This window comes from Manihot esculenta, chromosome 4 (assembly GCF_001659605.2).
Source record: "Manihot esculenta cultivar AM560-2 chromosome 4, M.esculenta_v8, whole genome shotgun sequence".
NCBI lineage: Eukaryota > Viridiplantae > Streptophyta > Magnoliopsida > Malpighiales > Euphorbiaceae > Manihot > Manihot esculenta.
The window spans coordinates 29779314-29801491 of NC_035164.2; the positions used below are offsets into that span (position 1 = coordinate 29779314).

General features: G+C 33.3%; 5 protein-coding genes across 5 annotated transcripts; 2 read left to right on the top strand and 3 right to left on the bottom strand.

The window, feature by feature from the left end:
- Positions 1-846: 846 nt before the first annotated feature.
- Positions 847-4941, top strand: LOC110613272 (thioredoxin H9). The gene is made up of 5 exons (XM_021754323.2): positions 847-1306; positions 1587-1662; positions 3508-3666; positions 3926-4048; positions 4136-4941. Exons 2-5 carry the CDS (start codon positions 1633-1635, stop codon positions 4280-4282), a joined length of 459 nt encoding a protein of 152 aa, XP_021610015.1. The 5' UTR covers positions 847-1306; positions 1587-1632; the 3' UTR covers positions 4283-4941.
- A 3299-nt stretch (positions 4942-8240) lies between these two features.
- LOC110613029 (rRNA-processing protein CGR1) lies at positions 8241-8959 on the top strand. Its single transcript, XM_021753932.2, has one exon. The coding sequence runs from the start codon at positions 8281-8283 to the stop codon at positions 8860-8862; it is 582 nt and encodes a 193-aa protein (XP_021609624.1). The 5' UTR covers positions 8241-8280; the 3' UTR covers positions 8863-8959.
- Positions 8960-9228: 269 nt separating this feature from the next.
- LOC110612625 (putative pentatricopeptide repeat-containing protein At2g01510) lies at positions 9229-12323 on the bottom strand. Its single transcript, XM_043956187.1, has one exon. It carries the CDS (start codon positions 11921-11923, stop codon positions 9458-9460), a length of 2466 nt encoding a protein of 821 aa, XP_043812122.1. The 5' UTR covers positions 11924-12323; the 3' UTR covers positions 9229-9457.
- Positions 12324-14211: 1888 nt separating this feature from the next.
- On the bottom strand, positions 14212-15058 carry LOC122723506 (light-regulated protein, chloroplastic). The gene is made up of 3 exons (XM_043955800.1): positions 14808-15058; positions 14541-14699; positions 14212-14446 (listed from the first exon to the last, which is right to left on the bottom strand). Exons 1-3 carry the CDS (start codon positions 14996-14998, stop codon positions 14371-14373), a joined length of 426 nt encoding a protein of 141 aa, XP_043811735.1. The 5' UTR covers positions 14999-15058; the 3' UTR covers positions 14212-14370.
- A 1002-nt stretch (positions 15059-16060) lies between these two features.
- LOC110614019 (sialyltransferase-like protein 1) lies at positions 16061-20963 on the bottom strand. The gene is made up of 11 exons (XM_021755466.2): positions 20696-20963; positions 20502-20578; positions 20120-20206; positions 19933-20010; positions 19761-19852; positions 19447-19648; positions 19029-19119; positions 18249-18307; positions 17765-17913; positions 17270-17351; positions 16061-17168 (listed from the first exon to the last, which is right to left on the bottom strand). The coding sequence occupies exons 1-11, from the start codon at positions 20808-20810 to the stop codon at positions 16791-16793; spliced, it is 1410 nt and encodes a 469-aa protein (XP_021611158.1). The 5' UTR covers positions 20811-20963; the 3' UTR covers positions 16061-16790.
- Positions 20964-22178: the final 1215 nt, after the last annotated feature.

Below are 22178 nucleotides of genomic sequence, written 5' to 3' on the forward strand. Positions count from 1 at the left end.
ACTAGATTCAAATAAAAACCATGGCAATTTCAATTAAGTTCACAAACACTCATTCACAACCAAAGAGGGAAATGGGTTTGTGAATGACAATAATGGAAGAGAATTCATTTTCTTTTACAAAATTCACTTTTGATTCAAAGCCGTACAGGGCCACAAAGGAGATGCACCATGGGGTGGGTTAGGTCTTGGCGTTTTCATCCTCCCTGTTAGTGTTAGGCACGTTGGCATCAGGGGCTGAACTGAGCTTCTCTATTCTATTTTTTTTATTGATAATTTACAATTATTAGAATAATTTTTTAAATATATTTGATCATTAGCAATGTTATAATCAATAATTGAGAAAAGCTGTTATTGTTAACTAAGAGCTTGTCTTGTATTTATGAAGGGAGAATGTTTCATGCAACCCTTCATGTATAATGAAAATTTTAAACTATCGTATATGACGAATAATTATATCAAGGCAGTTTTGAAAAAAGTTAAATTTGTTTTTTTAATCAATAAATATTTAAAAGAGGGAAAATAAGCTTTGGTAACTATCAAGCGGGCTGTAAACCGTTAAATTTATTTCTTATTTACATATTAAGAATTTAGAATCCATCCACTGGGTGGTAAACTGATAAATTTATTTCTTAATTATATATTAAGAATCAAACATATTCGATTTTAATTTTGATCTAAATTTATTTTTAAAATAGTATTAAAAATTAAATAATGACATTCAATGCCATAGTTTATATAGTTGCATTGTAAATTTTTTTTTCCCGGAATTTGAGAGTCTGAAGTTTTTTAAATCAGAAGCTTAACAAAAGACAAAAAAAAAAAAAAAAGGGAAATGATTGCCAAAATTAAAGAAGACCTTGACCTTGACATGAACGGCTGAGGTTAATGCCTTTCTTGGTGGAAGCCCCGTTGTTCTGAAGTAAAATCTCGGGTTTGGCTTGGCTAAGAATGCTGATTGACCAATAATATAGCATACAAAATCGGTGGACAGCCAAGGTGGTCAAAAGGGGTAATTTCATATTTATCAGTTTTTAGAATATCGTTAATCTGAAGTGGGAAGCTTGAAAAGGGCCAACTCCATCTGATGATACCCCGTCGGGGTCGCAAATGCATATAATTTCCTCTCTTCCAATTATTTCTTTGATTCCCATTCCTCTGGTGCCAAGTTTAAGAGGGTTTCAGCTTTTCCTTTCATTCAATTCTTGCTAAGCTTCAATTGCATGATTTCTGCGTCAACTCATTGGATTTCACAACACATCAACCGCATAGGCGATACTTCTCTTTCACGTTGTTTCCTTTTCTTTTGGTATGATGGTGACATTGTTATTTTCTTTTAGTTCTCTCATACTATTTTTCCATCATCATTTGAATATTTTGATGGGATAAGCATGAGAAAAACCGGTGATAATCCTCTTTTTTTGCAATTTGCACGTCTCCTGCAATTGAAACTGGAATAATGAATCATTTTCTTTCTTACATTTAAAAGGCAACAAACATTGAGGAATATTAACATATATCTTAAGTGCACATGTTTTGTTACTTGGAAGCACTCAATCTAGCTATTCTAACCGGTGTTATTTTTATAGGGAGGCACTGGAGTTCTATCATCAGGGTTCAAATTGTGCATAGGCAATGGGACAATGTTGGAGCAAGATCAGCAAGGTGAGTTTATTTGAAAAAAAGGGAGAATTACTGTTTAATCCTATGATATGAACTAATTGGAATTTTTTAAAAATTTGAGAGACCAGTTAATAAGTCTTTTAAAATCATGGGACTAAATCGTAAAATATTTAATAGCAAAATTAACATGAACTAACTAGTTGACTTTTTAAAACGTTTAGAACATTTTAATATATTTTTTAAATCGAGGGACTAAATAATGAATTTTTCCATATCGTTGAGACTAATTAGTAATTTTCCCTTAAAAAAACTACAAATTAAGATTTGACCCGTATGCTGCACAACTCTTTTCTCTGTATCTTCATTCCATACCTTTTCATTGTTAGCCGGAGACTAATAATATTGCATATAATGGTATGGACTAATTATTGCCATGAATGGAAAGGCAATCCCAGGATGATGATGATTTTGTTGTGGCTATCTTGGCTTCAGAAACCTTGCTTCTTCTCCTCTTTTCTCGAGATCAATACTTTTTATTTTTCTGTTTAGCTTGGATCTTTTCCTTTCACATGACACTTAAAGACTTCATTTTGTTTGTAAAAATAACTTGTAAATGCACAATATTTATAGAAAATATTTTGCATGTAAAATATTTTTTTAAAAAAATAACTTATTTTTCAGTATTTGGTTGCAATATTATAAAAAATAATGAATATTGATAAATTTATGATAAAAAGTTTAGTTATTAATAAGATCCTTAAAGTCCAGAAAATGAAATGAGTGCAATTCTTCTTTAATCAGGAAAACACTTTTCATTAATCAATTTTTCTGAATGCACAAACATAAAAAAAGTGGAAATATTTTATGCGAAACAAAATGAAGCTTTAGTTAGGTATGAGGTTGACAAATTGCAGTTTATCTCTTCAACAGTTCCTAGAGATTTTTTTTTCTAAAGTAATTGTTGAACTTTCATTGGAATCATCTTCTTTTCGTCAATGTCATGAGTTAGTCACTTCCATTTTGAAATCTCCTTGTTATTGAGCATAAAGGGAACATATAGTATTGCATATTAAATGTATCATAACCCTTTGAGAGGTAAATTATCATCATCATCATCATCATTTTGGTTCATTAGGATGTTAAATAGGTGATGGGCTACAAAACGTGTGATAAATCTCCCCATTCACCCTTGTCATAATGTCATCCACCAGGATGATGACTTGAACACGAGATCTCCCAATCTCCACACCCTTGAACGATATGAAGAGACCAACTAGGCTTGAAACTAGAAAATGTAGCATTTGTTAGCTTTCCTGATTTGTTTTGCAATGTCTACATCTCAGATTTGTTTACTGGTACTGTCTCAGTTAGCCATAACTTGTGGGTTGCGATACGGAATTTTTCTACAAACCCAGTCCAAGAGAGCTGTATGGTTAGTTGCTGCTTTGCGACGAGCATCAATGTTATCTCAGCTTCAAGGAGATATCTTTTTGATGCTACTTTAACAAATGTCAGGAATTTCCATATCTTCTGCTATGGATAATTTATGTCCAGAAGGAACAAACTTTGCATTTGCATTATTGGTTTCCAAATCATGAACTTTTGTCGGAAGAAGTACAGCTACATGTGGTAACCATGTCATTTCTGCTTGCTGCCCTTTCTTATAGACATTTTTCTAATCTTCTCATTCAACCAAGTCATATTCTACAAAATGAATCATGAATAAAAAGTATGGATTTTGCAGCTAACATATACTTCTTAATAATGCTTAAGGCGTTGAAATTGACAATAAGTAAATACATAAATTCATTCTTAATTATCAAACAAAAGCAAATACATTCATTTGGTATGGGGTTGCCATATTTAACACATTTAAACTTGTTGCAGGTGTGCATGTGTTGCCGTGGTAAAAACATTGGTGCTGATAATAACAAGAAAAACATCCAGAATGAACATGGAGATTGCACCTGCAAAGATATCCACCAAATAGACAGCACCCAGAAATGGGAGGAAAAGCTATCAGAAGCGAATAGGGATGGCAAGAGTGTAAGTTTTAATTTTAGCATGCTCTCCTCAAGAATTTATTCATTTCACCATTGTATGTATAATAGATACACTCTAATTGTTGATTATGATGAGATCCATTTGCTTACTTTCCTCATTTTCAAGATATGGTTGTAATTAGTCTCTTGAAAATTCATGCAGCCGGTGAATACTAAAAATATTCATATCATCATTATCTAATCATTACCATTTGACTCTATGTAATTTCTCACATAGGCAATTTCCCTTGCTTGTCCAACAGATAATTGTAAATTTCTGTTCATCATGGTGTGCTCCTTCTAAATCAATTGCACGAACATTCTGCGATCTTGCTGAAAAATATTCCTCCATCGTATTTTTAAGTGTTGATATTGATGAGCTTGGGGTAAGTGTAATACAAAAGCTTTCAAGATTCGGACATTATGTCTGTCATGACAATAGATTAATAATTGTATGGTCTGGTTGGATGCAGGAGCTTAGTTCTTCATGGGAAGTCAAATCCACCCCCACATTCTTCTTCCTTAAAAATGGGCGACAAGTTGACAAACTAGTAGGAGCCGATAAACGAGAACTCCAAAAGAAGACTGCTGCCCTTTCTAGTCTTCCAAATGACTCTTAAGTAAATATTTTGTCTGAAATCCTATCTTACTATTCTCCTCATCAGATTCTTGGCAGAATCAATCTTGTGTTAGAACTAATTAGTAGCAGTGGCAAATGTCATTTCACAATTTTCCTTGCATTATCCAATCAAGCACACAAGATATATAGTGGAGTTTGAAGGTTACAATCAATCAGATTCTCATGAGTCACTTTTTTGAAGAGAATTCTCCTGCTTTTGCAACGTTAGTGTTCTTCAAACAGTTCCCTTCTGTAGACCTCTGCAAAACCACCAATCCGAGGAGGGGTGAAAGCCATAATTGAAGCGACGAAGAAGAGAGTAAATAGGTGAAGAAATGTGAATAGGAGTTCAAGAAGAAGAGGAACCAGATGTAATGCTTGACCCTTGCAATTGAAAATGACAATTGGGAAATCAGGCCACTTCAATCATCTTACAAATGTGATATGGTCACTCAGGACAAGAAGGCACTAATTAGCCTTCATGGGAATTGCAGGAGAAACTCATTTGTTGGTTAAGAGCAGCTAGCTAGGGATGACTCCCAGTTCTAACACAACCATAGTTAGGGTCTTTTTGGTGTTACTGATTTTGCTATTGCTTTAAAAAAGCAAGGTACCTGTTTAGTAATAAAATATAAAGTTGCTCTTAGAAGTTATTTATTATGTGGTTTGCTAAAATTACTGTTTAACAGTTTAGGTTTCTTTGGTCTGGCTTGGGTCCAAATTTGTGTAGTCACTATTCTTATGGGCGTAAACTGTTGGTTTAAATCCAACGAACAAGAAAGGGATTTGTTATGTTAATTGAATTAGGAAGGAAACTATCATTATATATAATAAAGAGGGAGAGGGATTGAATGCAAATGACTTTGTATGCAAATGGTTTAGGAAGGAAACTATTGGGTATGAATCGTTGGTTTTGTATGCAAATGGTTGGAAAGCTGTTGGTTGAATGTAATTTTGAGTTCCTAGGGTGTAGATCGTTGGTGGGATATTCTCAGCTACCCTGGCTAGAACTACAGATTAAGGTTTCATGAAATCTCACTGGGTTGAAGTCGGGTAGCTGTGTAGTGAGACGTTGAGCCATGCCCTTCCACCCTTTCCCTCTATTGCCTATTTGAACAATTCGGGTACTTAGAACTTAACACTCTGTCTGAATAAGGTGAAGAAAGTGTAATTAATGGAAGTGTAAGAAAAGGTAAAGAGAGAAGGGCATGGAAAGGTATAATAAAAAAGTTACATATTTAGCAAGAGGTGAATTAATGGAAAGGCAAAAGGTATTAAATTTTGATGAATTATTTCACTTCCCTTTCTTAAACCCTAAATTAGGTGTAAGGAGAATTGGCATTTGAAGGGAAGGAAGGGTAAGTATCTCTCCTTCCTTTTATTTATACCTCCCTCATCTCTTTGTTTATTCCAATTAGGAATAAGTAAATTACATACTTTTCATTTCTATTATATATTTCTCATTTCTCTTACTTGTTTTTTTTTGCCACCAATCAAACATATTTCTTACTCACCTTTTTGTTTGTTTTAATTAGGGATAAGTAAATTACATACCTTTCATTTCTATTATATATTTCTCATTTCTCTTATTTATCTTTTCTTCGCCTCCAATCAAACATATTTCTTACTTGTCTCTTCTTCACCTCCAATCAAACATATTCTAACCGAGGTAAAGTGATTTTAGATTTTTGTTTGAGTTATGACTTCTTAAACTTTCCACCGTCTATAAAACATATTGTTACAAAAAGAAACTTGACTAAAATAGAGAGATTAAGGTAAAATCTAATGGGTGGTTGTCCGACTTTTGAAATGTCTGACCTTTTCGGTAATTCTAGAGTAAACACTTTTATTTATCACGTAACACACCTTGCATATATGAAGAGATAGGTGGGAGAGATCAAGACGCCTCATCCTTCGCTTTGCCTACATATTTTCTTTCTTTTCTAGGGTTTCATCTCATAAGCTTATAATTAGATTTCAAGTTGTTTGTTTTTTTTTAATTATTTTATTTTTATGTAATCATGTTCCGTAATAGTTATTGCCAATTATTGAAAATAAATTAAACTTTAGGAAAAAAAAGCCATGAATCGAAACCAGTAGGCTGATTTGGAAAGACTGATATCTTATATGGCTATATTAAGATGCCATTCACTTATTTTAGACAATTGATTTTGGAAATTTCAAGGTATGCCTTTTAGAATGATTTTTTTTTTCTTCAAAATTTTATTATTTGATTTGAAGAATGAAAATGAAGGTAACGAAAATGAAGATATTAACCTTTGATGAGTTTGAGGTCTCAAGGCTGAGCATAGTTTTTTTTTTAAAAAACAAAATTTTTGATAATCTTTTTCTAAACAGAAATTATATGAATTTGTAGTGTAAGTACATATAATATTTTATGTGAGTTTTATTTTATGTAGATCCGATTTTCCACTAATAGAAAGTTATAGTTATTATGTTGCTAACGATTTTCTATTAAGAGGATTATCAGCACAATTAAAATCGTGATACACTTTCAAAAAGCTAGCTTTAAAATAGATTGGAATTAAAAGGCGACATATGGTGAGTTAGAAGCATGGCTAGAAGATGGACATTTTTTTTTAAATTGAAGATATGATCTATTAAAGCTTGAAAAGGTAGAAAAGGATATATAACAAACTCTTGGTAACTGTCTAGGTCATGTAGCTCAAATAGTCAGAGCTATAGTCTCCATCCTTGGTTTCTCGGATCGAGCTCCACGCCTTTTTCTTTGTGGGCCGCCTTTTCAAGTGTTCGTGCAAGCATGGTAAAAAAAAAAAAACACTTAATAGTGGGAGTAATACTAAAAGAAAGGAACTTGCAGCATATAAGAGACTAGCTGTTGTATCATTCTATTGCCATCCTTCTTGAGAAAAGAGAGAGCAAACATTGACATTAGAAGCTAAAACTAAGGTATCCTCAGTTATGGACAATAATTGCAATGTAATCATGGGACTTGCAGAAGAACCACAATCCGAATGCTTTGATACAGGCATCAAAATTTACAAAAATTAACTTAAGGATATCTAGGAGTTGGTGACCAAACAACTTGAAACAAAATAAAATCAGAGAAAAATTATAAAATATATATTTTCCTATTTTGAAGAGAGAGCGAAGCTAATGACAAAGATTTTTTTAATTTGAATAATTTATGTTTTAATTGAATTTTATACTTATTTTTTAAAATTTACATTTAAATTATAATATATAAATTATGAATTATTAAAGACTATAAAAAATTTGAGGTAGCCAATATATAAAAAGTAAAGAATTTTATTACATTTATTTAATATTTCTTATAATATTAGTGAAATCAATAAAAAACAAAACTAATTAAAATCAATCCATTAAAATATTTTAGAAAATGTTTGAGCCGGAGGTTATTCTTAGTCCCTATCTCAACCTCTGCCTTCATTGCTTTATATGTCTTTTTTTTTCCCCCTAAAATATTATAGTTAATATAATTAAAATAATAAATATTTTTAGTATTTTTAATATATTAATTCATCTTTTTATGAAAAAATAAATAATTTATGCTATTAAATGATTTTTAAAATTAATATATTTTATTTTTTAAATATATATAAATAGAGTTGTATTAATAAATTAATAATATATAAAGTATCATCATAAAAACAAAATATCCTATAAATGGGAAAGTATATTTTTGATAATTAAAGATTAACAAAGAGTTATTTAGAGAATGACACTAATTTTCATTTTAAGATGTTATGAAAGAAGTCTTCTATTTTAAATCTGTGTGTTTTTTAAATCATGAATTTATTATTTTTATAATTAAAAAAATCTCTGGGCAACTAATAACAAATAATTCAAAGCAGAGAACCCGAACTTACCGACCCATCTGATACCCGAGACCCGAAAAGACCTTGACAGGATTCGCAACTGCACCACCTGCAAGTATTTAAATACCATCTCTTAACATATTTCTGATTTAGGGTTTCGCAATACGGCAGCGAAACCATGGCTTGCACCATCGATTTCCGATGCCTTGATGAAGGATTCGGTGGCAAAACCTACAAGAGGAAACGCGAAGCTCAATCGCATGTCGCAACAGAAGATGATGATGCATCTATGGAGATCGATGGGGACACGCTTCCTCCCGCAAAGAGGTCGGCGGTACCGTCATCAGAGAATCCAGATAAGCCGGTATTTGGAAATCCGACGTATGATGGCGTGATAGCTGGGAGAGTGTCGGGTCGGAAGTGGAAGCAGCCGAGGAAGCAGAGGGCGTCAGCGAAGCTAGTAAGCAGGAAGGGCACGACGTTTGAGGAGAGGGAGCGGGAGAAGGAGATAAAGAGAGCTTACAGAGAGAGAATGAACGAGTTGAAGGATGAGATAAAGAGGAATAAGGTGGAGAAGAGAAGGTTAAGGGAGGAGAGAGAGAAGAAGAAGCAGGAAAACATATTGAGGTCTGGGACTAAGTTGCAGAAGATTACGAATCCCAAGACATTGAAGAAGATTGCCAAGTCTAAGGATAGGAAGTTGCTCAAGGTTGTTCCTGATGATGTCGTTAATAAAAACAAGACCAAGAACAAGAACTAGTTTTACTGCTTTGTGTGTTTTTTCCTGAGCATTAGCATTTCGCATTGTACCAAAATTTTGGTGTAATAGAAGCAAAATTTGAGAGTTTGGTGCTTAATTATATGATTATTTTTAATTTTTGTTTTCTGGGCTTCGACTAATTTTGATTGGAACCATCGTTCTTGTTTTGCCCTTCCGAGTAGTAATTGGTTTTTTGGTTAGGTGATGAAGAGTGCCATATTGAATCTATGTAGTTCAATTCATTGCATATATTCGAGGATAAATCTGTACTAGTGGAATAGACTCCAATTTCCTTTTTCTGGGTGTCCAAACAATTTGATTATAGGTTTGTCCGGGTAGCTTGGATTGTTATTGAATCATGTCATAGAATCGGAATCAAGAATTTTATAATTGTTCAGGTCTTATTGTGAAACAAAAAGAGCGCCCTGCCACAGCAGGCGGGTTGGTTCCTCTATCGTCGACGGGGAGCTCTTGCCGTAAGGCCATGGGGGTAAGTGAGCTAGAACACTTCGAATCAATGAGAATGAAAAAATTCAATTTTTTTGTTTTTCAACTCTTTTCCAATTCCAAACTTGCTTCTTCAAGCCTTTTTGACTTACCAGTAATCCCTACAGGAGCAAACCCCACCTTTAAAATGATGAAATCTGCTTGAATCCCTAACTGTAATCTCCCTTCCAACAATTTTTGATATCACCTTGATTGCAGCATGGCAGTCTGTACAAGCTCGCAAATTCTTCATCACCAGGATTGGTGATCCCTCTGGCGTACTGATCAGCGCAAAAGCTATTGCTAACCGTTCGCTGTGATACTTCAGCGATTCAATTTTGACATATTCATCCACATTGTGAAGTGCACAACTCGTATCAGGCATGTATCCTTCCTTTTCCATTTGCTCTGACAACATATCAATTTTTAGTAAGATTTCCTTCATCTGCGGATGGCGCTTATCATTTGCTGAGAATACATGGACCTTATGCTTAATTTCAACCCAACTATAGGCTGGAACCTTCTTAAGTCCACGTTCCCTCATTTCCTTCTTCACCTTCCTAACACTGTCCCACTGGCCTGCTGCTGCATGGATATTAGACATGGTGACATAAGGAGCAGCATTCCTAAGCACCTCCATGTTGAAGAGTTCTTGCGCTGCTCTCTTAGCTAAATCGTGGTTCTTATGAATCCTACAAGAGTTCAGAACTGATGACCACATAATCTCATCAGGTTCAAATGGCATTTGAGTTATCAGCTTCTCGGCCTTGTCAAATTGTCCACTCCTACATAACACATCAACTATAGACGCATAGTGTTCTTTTTTTGGGACAAGTTTATATACTTGAGTCATGGAATTGAAATATTTCAATCCTTTTTCGACCAGTCCACAGTGGCTGCAAGCTGATAAAACACAAAGGAAACTAACCGAATCTGGTTTATAACCTGACTGAACCATCTCTCCAAATGCTCTTAGGGTGGCCTCACCATCCCCATTTTGAGCGTAAGCTGAAATTAATGCATTCCAAGTGACAACATTCCTTTCAGGCATCTCTTTAAAAGTTTGAACTGCATCTTTTACAGATCCACATTTGGCATACATGTCAATGAGTGCACTTCCAGCATAAACATTAGACATAAATCCTGATCTGATTATATACGAGTGTAGCTGTTTCCCCAGTGAAATTGAAGCCATGTTTGCTGAGGCTTTTAAGACACTGGCAAAAGTAGCCTGGTCAGCAGTTACATTGACTCTATGCATCTCTCTGAACAATTTGAGGCCTTCTTCAAGAAGTCCTTTTTGAATATTAGCAGAGATCAGAGCGGTCCATGGAACTGTGCTTCTACTGCTCAGTCTCACGAATATCCTTTCAGCTTCCTCAGATTTTCCACACTTCGCATACATGTCAACCAAAGAATTTGCTACCAGGACTTCTGAATCAGCTGCTGTCACAATGGCCTGTGAATGAAGTTGCTGACCCATTTGCAAGTCTAGTGTATTTGCCGCTATGCTCAACATGGTTGCAAAAGGGAAATTTGTCCTATCAAATTTTGTAAACTGCAGCTCCCGGAAAAGATCGATAGATTCTTTTACTTGTCCAATCCATGCATAAGCAGTGATCATCACATTGTAAGAAACACCATCCATCTCTGGCATCTTATAAAAAAGCTTCCTAGCTTCATTTACACAATCATGCTTTGAATAGAAATCAAGCAAGGCATTTGCCACAAACACATTCCACACAAGATTGGTCTTCACTGAATAACCATGGACTTGTTGGCCAAATGCTACATCTTCTAAGCCAATACCAGCAGATAAAACCGCCTGAAAAGTAAAATCCGAAGCCTCAAATCCCAAACTTTGCATCTCCATGAAAAGCTTTATTGCTTCATCATCCAATCCTTCTTTTGCATATCCTGCTATCAAAGCATTATAAGTAACAGAATCCCTTTCAGGCATCTCCTTAAAAAACTGACAAGCCAAATCTGATAGACGTGTTTTACAATAAGAATCAACCAATGAGTTGCAAACTACAAGAGCCGAATTGTGTCCCAGTTTAACAACAAGGGAATGAAGTTGAAATAATTCCTTCACCACCTGGGGGTCATTGCACCCTGATAAAAGAGTTGCAAAGGTCACATAATCAGGCCTGATATCACCCCTATACATGTCAACAAAGAGCTCAAATGCTTCTCTAAACTGATCACTACGTGAATAACCGCCAATCAAGATAGTATACGTCACAGCAGTACGGTCAACCATGCTATCAAAAAGTTGTCTAGCAATAGAAAGATTGCCCTCTTTGACGTAGCCCAAAACCATCATGTTTGTTGATACAGTGTTCTTATGAGGCATTTGATCAAACAATTGGCGTGCTTCAGATAGCTGACCGCTTTCAATAAGATTCCTGACCTGGTAATTGGATCGAGAAGTGTTTGGGTCAAAACCCGTTTTGATGATTCGGGCATCGATACAAGTTTTGAGATTTAAGTGGGTGTTATTGGAAGGTTGAGAGGCTGCTAGAGTCAGAGAAGTAAGGTTTTTAAGGGGAATTCTTCTAAATAGTAATTTCATGAATGAACTGATTTATGCTTCAAACTTCAAAGTCGTATAGTGTATGCATAAACTCCTCCTTAAGCCTTCAATGAGCCTACTACTGTCTCTCCGATGCGCACAGTGATTGCCCCTCTTATATATAAAAAATAATATCCTTGAAGGAAAGAAAAGGGCTTTCTTTCTTCTCTCTGTCTATTAAGTCCAGTGGAAATCAGAGGAAAAAAACCAATGCAGAATCCAGACCATGCCAAGAGACTGCGCCTGCTCTGCTCTTATACAGAATCTCATCTCCTGTCAACGTAGGACGGAAGTAGAGCTTCAACTGGTTCAGATATTATTGCTTATAAAACTGCACTGCACCCACCATCAATCTCTCATTTGGAGGCAAAAGAAGTGGCCTACGTTAGAGGATTAACAGGGAAAGAGCTCATTGATCCTGGTTGCAGTGCCCGGCGGAAACCATCTAAGCCATGAAAATGGCTTCTTTCAAGCATCGGGTGTGAAGTTGGGTTCGATAGATGCAAGAGCCACGAGAGGAAATGCCGCTCTAAATTTTACGAGTTCAAAAAATCCACGTCGGGATATTTATTCGTAGTAAAAAATTTATTCTTTTTTAAAAAAAGGAAAAGATTATTTTTGACATCTAAATTCTTGATTTTCACAGTTACTGAAGGTGCATATTAGGCAAATCTAGCTTGGCGGTGCCCTGGACCTCAGAGAGTTCGATTGTGTCTTTGGTTGGTTTTGCGTGGCATCCAATGTGACAGCTATCCGTAACTACTTGATACCCAGTTGGAATGTCCAAATTCAACACGTCCTAAGTGAGGCAAATTTCCGTGCTGATAGACTAGCTAAGTTGGCAATGTCTCGCCACAATAACTTTGAATTGTTAGACAATCCCCTGGAAGAGCTGAAGTTCTGGCTCGAGAGCCAACTCTATTTCCTTCACTGGAGAAAGGTATTTGTTCCTTCATGAAAAATACTATTACTCCATCCATTTTGACAATCTCCCATAATCTAATAGCAGCGTGAATTAATACACACACTAAATCAGTGGTGAAATATGATGGCACAATTTTTTTTTTAATAATTGATTTTAAATTTGAGTTTAAATTTTAAATATAAAATACTATTGACTTCAAAAAAAAAAAATACTATTAAAATTTAAAAAAAATGTTTTATTTTTTTAGATATAAATTTAAATTAGTTGTGTTGGTAAATTTTAAAAATCGGATGATACACTCACAAACCTTTTAAAATTTTCTATTTTGAGTACTAATATTCCTTTAAATCCCTTTTCTCATGCAGTTTTTATTTCATTTTTTCTTTTTTTATCTAAATTAATTTTTAAAACTATTTAATTTTATCGGATAAATTACAGTTTAATTCTTAAATTTTAATATAATTAATAAATTAAATTTTATATTTTTAAAATAAAAAACTTAAATTACTTTATAATCAATTCCTCAAAATTAAAAGTCTATCCATCAACTTTTTAAATTACTTAATAATATTTTATGGATTAAAAATTTTGATAAAATTAGTTAAATGAGGTACATCTGTTACTGTTTTATTTTATTTTTGTGTTTTTAGTAAATTTTATTTTTTGCTCTTATCTTTTTTAATTATGCGCCTAGACTTTAGAAGTCTTTCATTTCTTAACACGAGGTTGAGCATTTAATAACTATGTTAATTTTCTATTTCGATGTTGAAATAAACATGAAGCTTTAAAAATTAAATGAATTAATTTTTAAATAAAACATGAAGCTTTTATTTGACAAAATTATTGAAAAAAATAAAATAAAAAATTTAAAATTTAAATTAAAGAAAATTGAATTCCTTTTATTTGCTCATGTAAATAGAATTTATTTAAAAAAATTATTATTTAGTTTCTATAATAGAGAAAAATTCAACGATTAATTTTTAATTTTAAACAATATATTAAAATATTTTTAATATTTTTAAAAATATATTAATTAATATTTTATTAATTTTAACGATTAAATATTTTATAATTTAGTATTTATAATTTTAAAAAATTTATTAATTAATTTTTATATTTTTAAAAAATCTATTAATTAATTTTTTTATAATTGAAATATTTTAAATTTTTTATAATATTTAATGATTAAAATTAAAAAAATAATTATTTAATAATTTTTTTAAAATATTAAAAATATTTTAATATATGTTTTAAAATAAAAAACTACCTAGTGAGTTTATTTTTATGATAATGAGAATATATAGTATTTTCTTTTTCTTTACATCACCCAGAAAACATTGCAAATACCAAGAGAGAGAGAGGCTGGGTTGGGAGTATAAATTCCCCAAGTTAAATATATCTATATATTATCATTAAGCAAATTATGCAATTTAACTACACTGCCAAGCAGTAGCAGCAAGTATATACATTCAACAAAAACAAAGTTCTGTAGAATTCTATTATTTTTGGATTCGTCTCTCTTCTAATAGACTCCCCTCTGATATTCTCTTTCACAGAACTCTCCCCCAAGATCATCGCATGCCTCTGCGCAGAAAACCCTGCAGAAATATCATCATCAGTTAGCACATTTCATATTCAACTTCTTATAAAAAGAGAGAGAGAGATCCCATTTTTGGGTTCTTGAGATCTTACGTCTTTGCTTCGTTGTACTCGAGGTACTCCCTCTCATAGGGCTCTGAAGCAGTTCTAGCTGCTTCATTTCTGGCATCTCTTTCAAGCTTTGCTTCAGGAAATATGTCTGCCAAACAAGCATCTCCGCCTATGGTTTCACATGCCTCCGCTGGAAACACACTGAGGAAGAAGATCGAGCACATTGTGTTCATAGGGATAAAACCCAGTTTCTGTGTTCTATGAACAAATAGGAAAACTGAATGAAGTGAGGAAATTAAAGTGACTTACGAGATCAAAGAGCTGTAATCAACAGTGGCGGATGCGTCAGTGTCATAGGCAACAGTAGCAGCTGCTTTGATTGCAAAGCCACGGGGTGCAACAGAAGAAGCACCCAACTTTGGAGGAGAAACGGTGGCCTGAGACAAGTTCTTGGATTTTAGAGGGAGAACAGGAGGGGCAATGCTCAAAGCTGCCTGCATATTGATAATGCTTTGATAGTAAGATATGGTGTTGGGTGATCAAAGGGTGGAGACTGGGTGTTCAATTTATAGAAGAGGCAAAAGCAAGATATTTGTGTGTTTTTTTTGGATAAGGGTTAGTGTTTCATTGTAAGAGATGGAGAAACACTAGCAGGTTACAATCACCTTGGAGATATTTTAATAGATTTCAGATATTTACCTTTAATCATGCTCAAAATAATATCTGTATAACCCTTGTCAGTTGCTCAAGAGATGGATTTGTCTGTATTTACCTTGTCTTTGTCCTGGTTCGGCAAGACTTATTACCTTTTTTTCGGGATCTAATTCCTTGAGGAAAGAAATTATTATATACTTTGATTAATAAATAAATGATATACTAATTAAAATTATGATAAATTTAATATTTAAATTTAAATTAATAATATTTTATTGGTAATTTAATATTTTATTAATCGGATATATATATATTCAGGTGCGTGTAAATAAAAATTATTTAGATACGACGATAATTCACCTAGAATGTTACCATTTACTGAAGATTGGGTAAGGTTTTTCCCTGTGAAGACCTTCTGCTAAATTCTGAGTTAAAAGCACGCAGGATTTGACATTACTTACAAAAATACTTGGCAAGTTGAGTAGGATCAACCTGTTTCATGGTAGTATCCAAACTGTTTGATGCTAGAAATTTAAAATTATACATGTATATTTTAATGAAAAATTATCTAATTAAGAAAGATATAGAATATAATGTAATATTCTTATTAAAAATTTATGCAACATATTTTTATATTAGTATTATTATTTTGATGCTAGAAATTTAAAATTAATCGCATTTTGAAATCAGCTTAAGGATGTCATAATTTTATATGTAAAAGTCTAGATTTAAGTTGAAATTAAAACAAGAACAAGAATAAATAAGAATTATTCAAAATTGCTTAAAATAGAATCAAAACCAAAGTTTAGTTTTGAATCCAATCCCTAAAAATCAAAGAATCGAATATTTGATTCAGATTTTGATTCTTTGCTAGAGCCATACCAACACTAGTTGTGAGACTTATATATGAGCCTAAAAATCTCGTTGCATGAGAATATGTCCACATCTCAGATATTGTTTCAACAGTTCAACCACAATATTTCCTCGTTAACTACAAAATAACAGTATTATAACATGACAAAATTTCAATATACGATAACAAAAAGCTAAACTGTTTCCAAAAGTATAATAACAAAATAAATTATAGCTCAAACTGAACCACCAAACCCTCAAACCAGTGGGATTTGATGCTCTTGAATCTCCCTTGAATGTTAAGATGCAATGAAGCAGTACACATGTCAAACCCTCTGAACCAGAATATAAAGAAAGCGCACAAATGCTCAAATAGCAGTTTCCATGATCAGCAAATCCTTGCCCATCCGTCATCCCCTAGAAGAATCCTCCAGAAGCTGGAAGGACTTAGCCAGTAAACTAACAAACATTTTCTCCTTTGTGCATGTACTATGTAGAAGTTGAAAATCCCAGATTGTCTTCTTTGTTAGTTTGTATTTCATGCTATTTCTCCGTGCACACGGATATATTGCTACAGTGGGTTCTAATTTCAAGACCATCTTTGGTAACAGTTATAAATATTTAATCACTTCACTTGAGTAACTAAATGACTGGCAGAAATGATAAGCTAACATATTCATCATCCAAGAGGAGGCTCATCTCAAAGGAAGTTTCATGCTAAAAATATTCCTCCTTGCCACCAACTGAAGCACAAAAAAAAATAGTTCTATTGCTTCAAGCTGATGTTCATGCCTCGGATTTCAAGGAATGCGCCACACATACCAGATCATCCAATTTATTGCCGTCCATTTTGTAGAGAGAGACATTTTCCATCTGAATATAGTAGTCGCGTGCCTCCCTTCTTAGACTTTCAAATGGCATGACCTCCCATCTATTGTAATGTGAGTATTTCCTGACATCACTCATGTCGGAAGATCCAGAGATGGGCCCACTGTTATCAGGGTCCACATTGCCCCACACCTTACAACTTCCGAACTGTCCAGGCCCACGACCCCTCTTTAAGTGCAAGGCAGCAGCATGAGCTCTGCTTATCATTTCTCGACTGGGGACATCTGACCAGTCTTGTTTCCTTTGGGCTCTCATGGGGGAATGAATTCTGATAACCTGAAATTATAAACCAACCATAAAACAAAATGAAGATATATTATATTAGCAGTTAGCAAACACTGCACAACCACTTGCTGTAAGAAGAAATACAGTCATACACCAAGGCACTCTAGGAGCTGATAATATGCACGTCCTTGAAGCGGATTGTGCCCTTTCCTAGGAGTAGAGAAGTACCGCGTCCTATAAAAAATGACCACAACAGTAGTTAGCGACAGAAGAGGACCAAAGGCAGCATTAAATGTCCCAGGTAAGCATAAAAGAAAAACTGAAGCTAATCACAGAGGTTGACAACTACAGAAATTATATAGCATCAGAGATGAAGAAATATCCACTAATTTGGCGTGTATATAGTGAGGAACAAGCAGGAAAAAGAAAAAAAATAGTCCCATAAAAATTTCAAATACCTAATGTTTAACAAATTCTAATTGTTGTTTTCTGACCAGTGGAAAACATCAAATGTAACAAGAGGCGAAATATAGAACTTATGGCTTAATTATGAACGTTATATTTAGGAACAACTACAAGAACCTCAGTAAAATAATGAGTAAGAACTAAGCAACAAAACTAAATCAAGGACTTGAGAATTAGTTTACCATTCAGTATAGCCAGGATCAACAGTGAATCCATATGTGTCAACAATGTCACACATTGAAAGTGCTAGTTCAATAGATTTCATTCCAGTTCCCTTAGCACCTCTGCGTAGCACAATACCTTGGAAGAGGTAAACAGGATTTGGAATTCTCTGCAAGACAAATGTGACAAGATGTGATCAATGCAGCCAAGGAAAGCTTTGATTATACAATCAGACTTAAAAATATAATAATTTCCTTGGCCAGGGTACTAAACAAACTCAAGAAAGTTGTAAATGAAAGGCAGCAAAGTTGATATCTATTGGATGGAGTGGAGGGAACCACTCCAAAGTTTCTGATGGCCATGAATATGATCTAATAGATGATTATACCAATCATTATTCAGGCAATCCAGCATGATAGCTAACTTAGTAATTAACAGTTTTCCTTCACTTTACCATCTACTTCTACAGAAAAGCCAAAGTCAGCTTTGAGATGCAACAATTACCTTTATCATAGCATTAAAGTCTCTGTGGGTCACACTTTTGATTATAAGTACTTCATCAGCTGCAGCAGAAAAGGCCGATCAGCGTTGCCTTCTGAACTCATAGAATAAAAACAGAACATCTATGCATCTTTGTTAAGTAGGCAACACAAAATCAGAGAACAACCAGATAGGTGAAGAGCTAAGTGGCAATCAGACGAGATTGGTTCACTCGTAGTATATTGTTTTACTGTCCTACTTAAAACAAAATAAAACCAGAAGTGAACCATCCCCCCACCCTCCCTCTCTCTCTATGGGCCTGTTTTTCCAAATGAAAAGAACAGAAAGCCCTCCTATTCTATCCTTAGTAACTAGTAAGCAAGGAAAGGCTCAAGTCTGCGTTCTTAAAAAATACTGTGCTGACGTGGATCATTATAATTCATGAGTCTCACCCAGATTCTTCTGTTCTAAGACTGCATTTGAAAAATTAAAAAACAAAAGGTTTTCATCTGAGATTTATTAGAAGCATAACCATGCCAATGGACAGAGCTCACATTTGATTGCCGTTAATATAGAAGCTATCAGGTAATTACTATCCCACAATGTACAGGAAATTAAAATAATAAATAACAATAGACAGAAAGACTACCGCAGCTACTGTGGCAACATTGTGCCACAAAATCAATGCAATCACAAATTTCTTTTGGAAGTTTAAAAAATGTGAAAGAAACATAATTAAACCACGCCTGGCAGATGTTTGTTACTAAAAACTGGTACTAACAGTTGCAGTTTTGAGAGACATACTAGATCCATTGAGAATCTTAACCATGTTACGAGCAGCACCACGAACTACTAGGCGGAAATCTCTCTTTAGGCCAACATGCTTGGCATATTTCTACATAATAAAATGAAAAGCCAAGATGAGCAGTGACAATAAATTTCGTCGCTACACCTACCAAAAGAAAGAAGTAGAGAAGACAATAATGCAGTTGACAACAAAACATCTAAAAGATGAAAATGATGAAATCTCCACTAAATTACAATTGCAATTAAAATATCTAATGAAAGGTCAACAAAATATATTTGGCTGGCGTTGTCATCACCCAGATGATAGTGAGCGGGGAAAATGGAATGGGGGCAGTGGACAGTGTTGTGAGTAAACAGAAAAAGCAAACATTCATATTCAGGTTTGGATGTTCTGGCTCTAGTCTTGCCAGTTTACCTCATTAACTGGAGCTTCATTGTCTCGTATAACAGCGTCATGACCATCAATATCTTCTCCAAACTCAGTCTTTAGGAGATCTCCTGAGTTACCAACAACAGCACAAGTGTGAAATTGCCGGGGATGGAAAGGGGGTTTAGCTGGTAGAATCAAATTAAGATGTTCCTCACAGAGAGTCTTGTTGTAGCATTTATCAGATCCCCTACACCAAAATAAAATTCATATAAGTTTCCTCTCATTCGAAAGTAACCCAGTCACAGAATTTGAAAAAGGCAAAATAATGAATTTCAAAAGGAATGCAATAAATATCATACAATTGAGCTATTCTTTTTGCTGCATACTCTAACCACCCATCTGGTCGAGCATCAAGGTATTCTCTTGTCAGCACTGTAGTCATGTTACGATACTGCATTTTTAAAAACATCAGAATGCAATATATCCACAAAGATAACAACTTAATGAAATGAATTAATATCAGGCACCAACCTGTTCCCACAATAGAATTGCATCACAAACATCGTAATGGTACTCCAATGGTTCATAAATTTTGAATTGATCATTGTACTGAGATTAAAAAGAGAATAATCAGCAAGTAGCAGCGTTAAATTTTAGAAGGAAAAACTGGCATTTGTAAGATATGCCAAAAGAGATACAGAAAGAGAGAAAGACAGACCCAAGTGCTGTTAGTGCCTTCAGGAAACTTAAGGGTCAATTTGCAAATGTCAACAATATGTGCCGTCAGACCAAGCCCTCTATTTGCCTGCATTTTGGCTTCAAGCTCTTAGCACATAATTGACAGAAGACACGCATAACAACTACATTATTACACTATCAACAAGACGCATTCCCCAAGATCACACCCAAATTTAGATACTTAAATAGTTCAATATTCAATCTCCCACACAGACACACACTAAATTGAAGAAGATCAGAACCATGGAAATATCATATCAACACATAAAAATGGATTCTCAATCAAAAATTGGCAAAGGAGTAACAGAGATGTAGATCTAAGACAATATTTAGTAAAATTGGGAATGCATTGAAATGCTAACCACGCATTGCTGAACAGAGGACTGGAAATCGGATAAAGCCTGGATTTCTTCTTTGCTGAGATCTGATTTTGGATCACCTGCAAAATCAAAGAAAGCGAAGGTGAAATGGTAGGATTTACGGGAATTATAAAGGAAAGAAGAAATAAAAATAAAAAAAAACAAAAAAAAAAACATAAAGACACACACACACACACCTGAGAAGAGGGAGGATTGGATAGCGAAAACGAGGATAGAGAAAAGAGCGGCGAGGAAGAGAAGGTGGAGAATGGGAGGTCTCCGGCTGAAAGTTGAATTCTTGTGAGGTCTCATATTTGCTTTACTCGCTAAAACTGAGAACTGCAAAATCAGCTAACTTCTTCTTTCATTTATTTTCTCTTCTTGGACGGAAAGATGCCATGCCTGCCATGGAAGAGTGAGAAACGAGATGAGCTCGAGACAAGGTACCGAATAACGACGTCGTTTGATTTTTTGTTTTTGTTTTTTTTTATACCGCTAATTAAACTGTACAGTATTAAATCAACCAAGTCGCTGTAAGATTTTTGAGATAAAAGTTTAACTGGATTTATTTTCTAAATAAATTAAGTTTAAATTTAAGTTTTAGACTAATTTAATAAATAGATTAAACTCAAGTTTATAAGTTGTTTTATGCTCACTTAATTAAAATTATTTAATTTTAAATTTTTTATTTTTAATTTAAAATTATTAGATTTTATTTATTTCACGAAAAAATATTTTTCTATACTTTCAGTATTAAAACACTCAAAATTTTAATCAACCAACAATATTTTTTTAATTAAATAAAAAATTAAATTATTTTAAAGAAAATGACTTTTTTATAAAAAAGAAAAGTCATTAAAAAAGTCATTTCCATACTTTCACATATTAATAAAATTTTTTATAATAAATTTTATTTTTAAAATTAAAATTAAATAATAAAAAATAAATTATCTGGTTTAGAAAATATTACAGAAAAAAATATTTTCTAAATATAAATTATTTTTTATAAATAAACGAAGGTTTAGAGTTGTGAATTAATCCAGTCATTTGTGAGCTAATGAGCTTATTTTCTAAATAAATAAATTTAAATTTATTGATATTTTTTTCAAATGCAAAATGTTGAATTTCACTTAAATTAAAAAAAAAAATCAAACTTTAATCATTGAAAGTTTAGATAAACTCGATGAGTTTATATTTTTATTCTGCGATAAATTTAGAAAAAAATTTATCCGTAACAGAGTATTTATATACTTAATAAATAGAAATACACCATATTATTTATACACTCAATCAATAGAAATACATTATATTAATTATAATTGAATAACTAAATTGGACTAATAAAAATTTGATTATTTTGGTACCATTTATATTTCGTTTTGTTTGATTATTGATTAGTGATTTTTAAAAAATATTGGTTCTGTTATATTTAATGTGATAACTAAAATAATTAAAATAACTGAATTTTTATTTATAGTATGCGTTCAGAAAATATGAAAATAGGTGAATTTTAAAATTTAAAGTATATAAATATCTCAATATCTATTTAATATAATAATTATATCAATATAAGGTTCATATGGATTCATAGTGTAAATATATGGTGAGTCTATATGAAATTTTACGTGTTTATATTATAGATTTATGTACAGAGTCTAAATAAAAAAAATGTTAAAATCA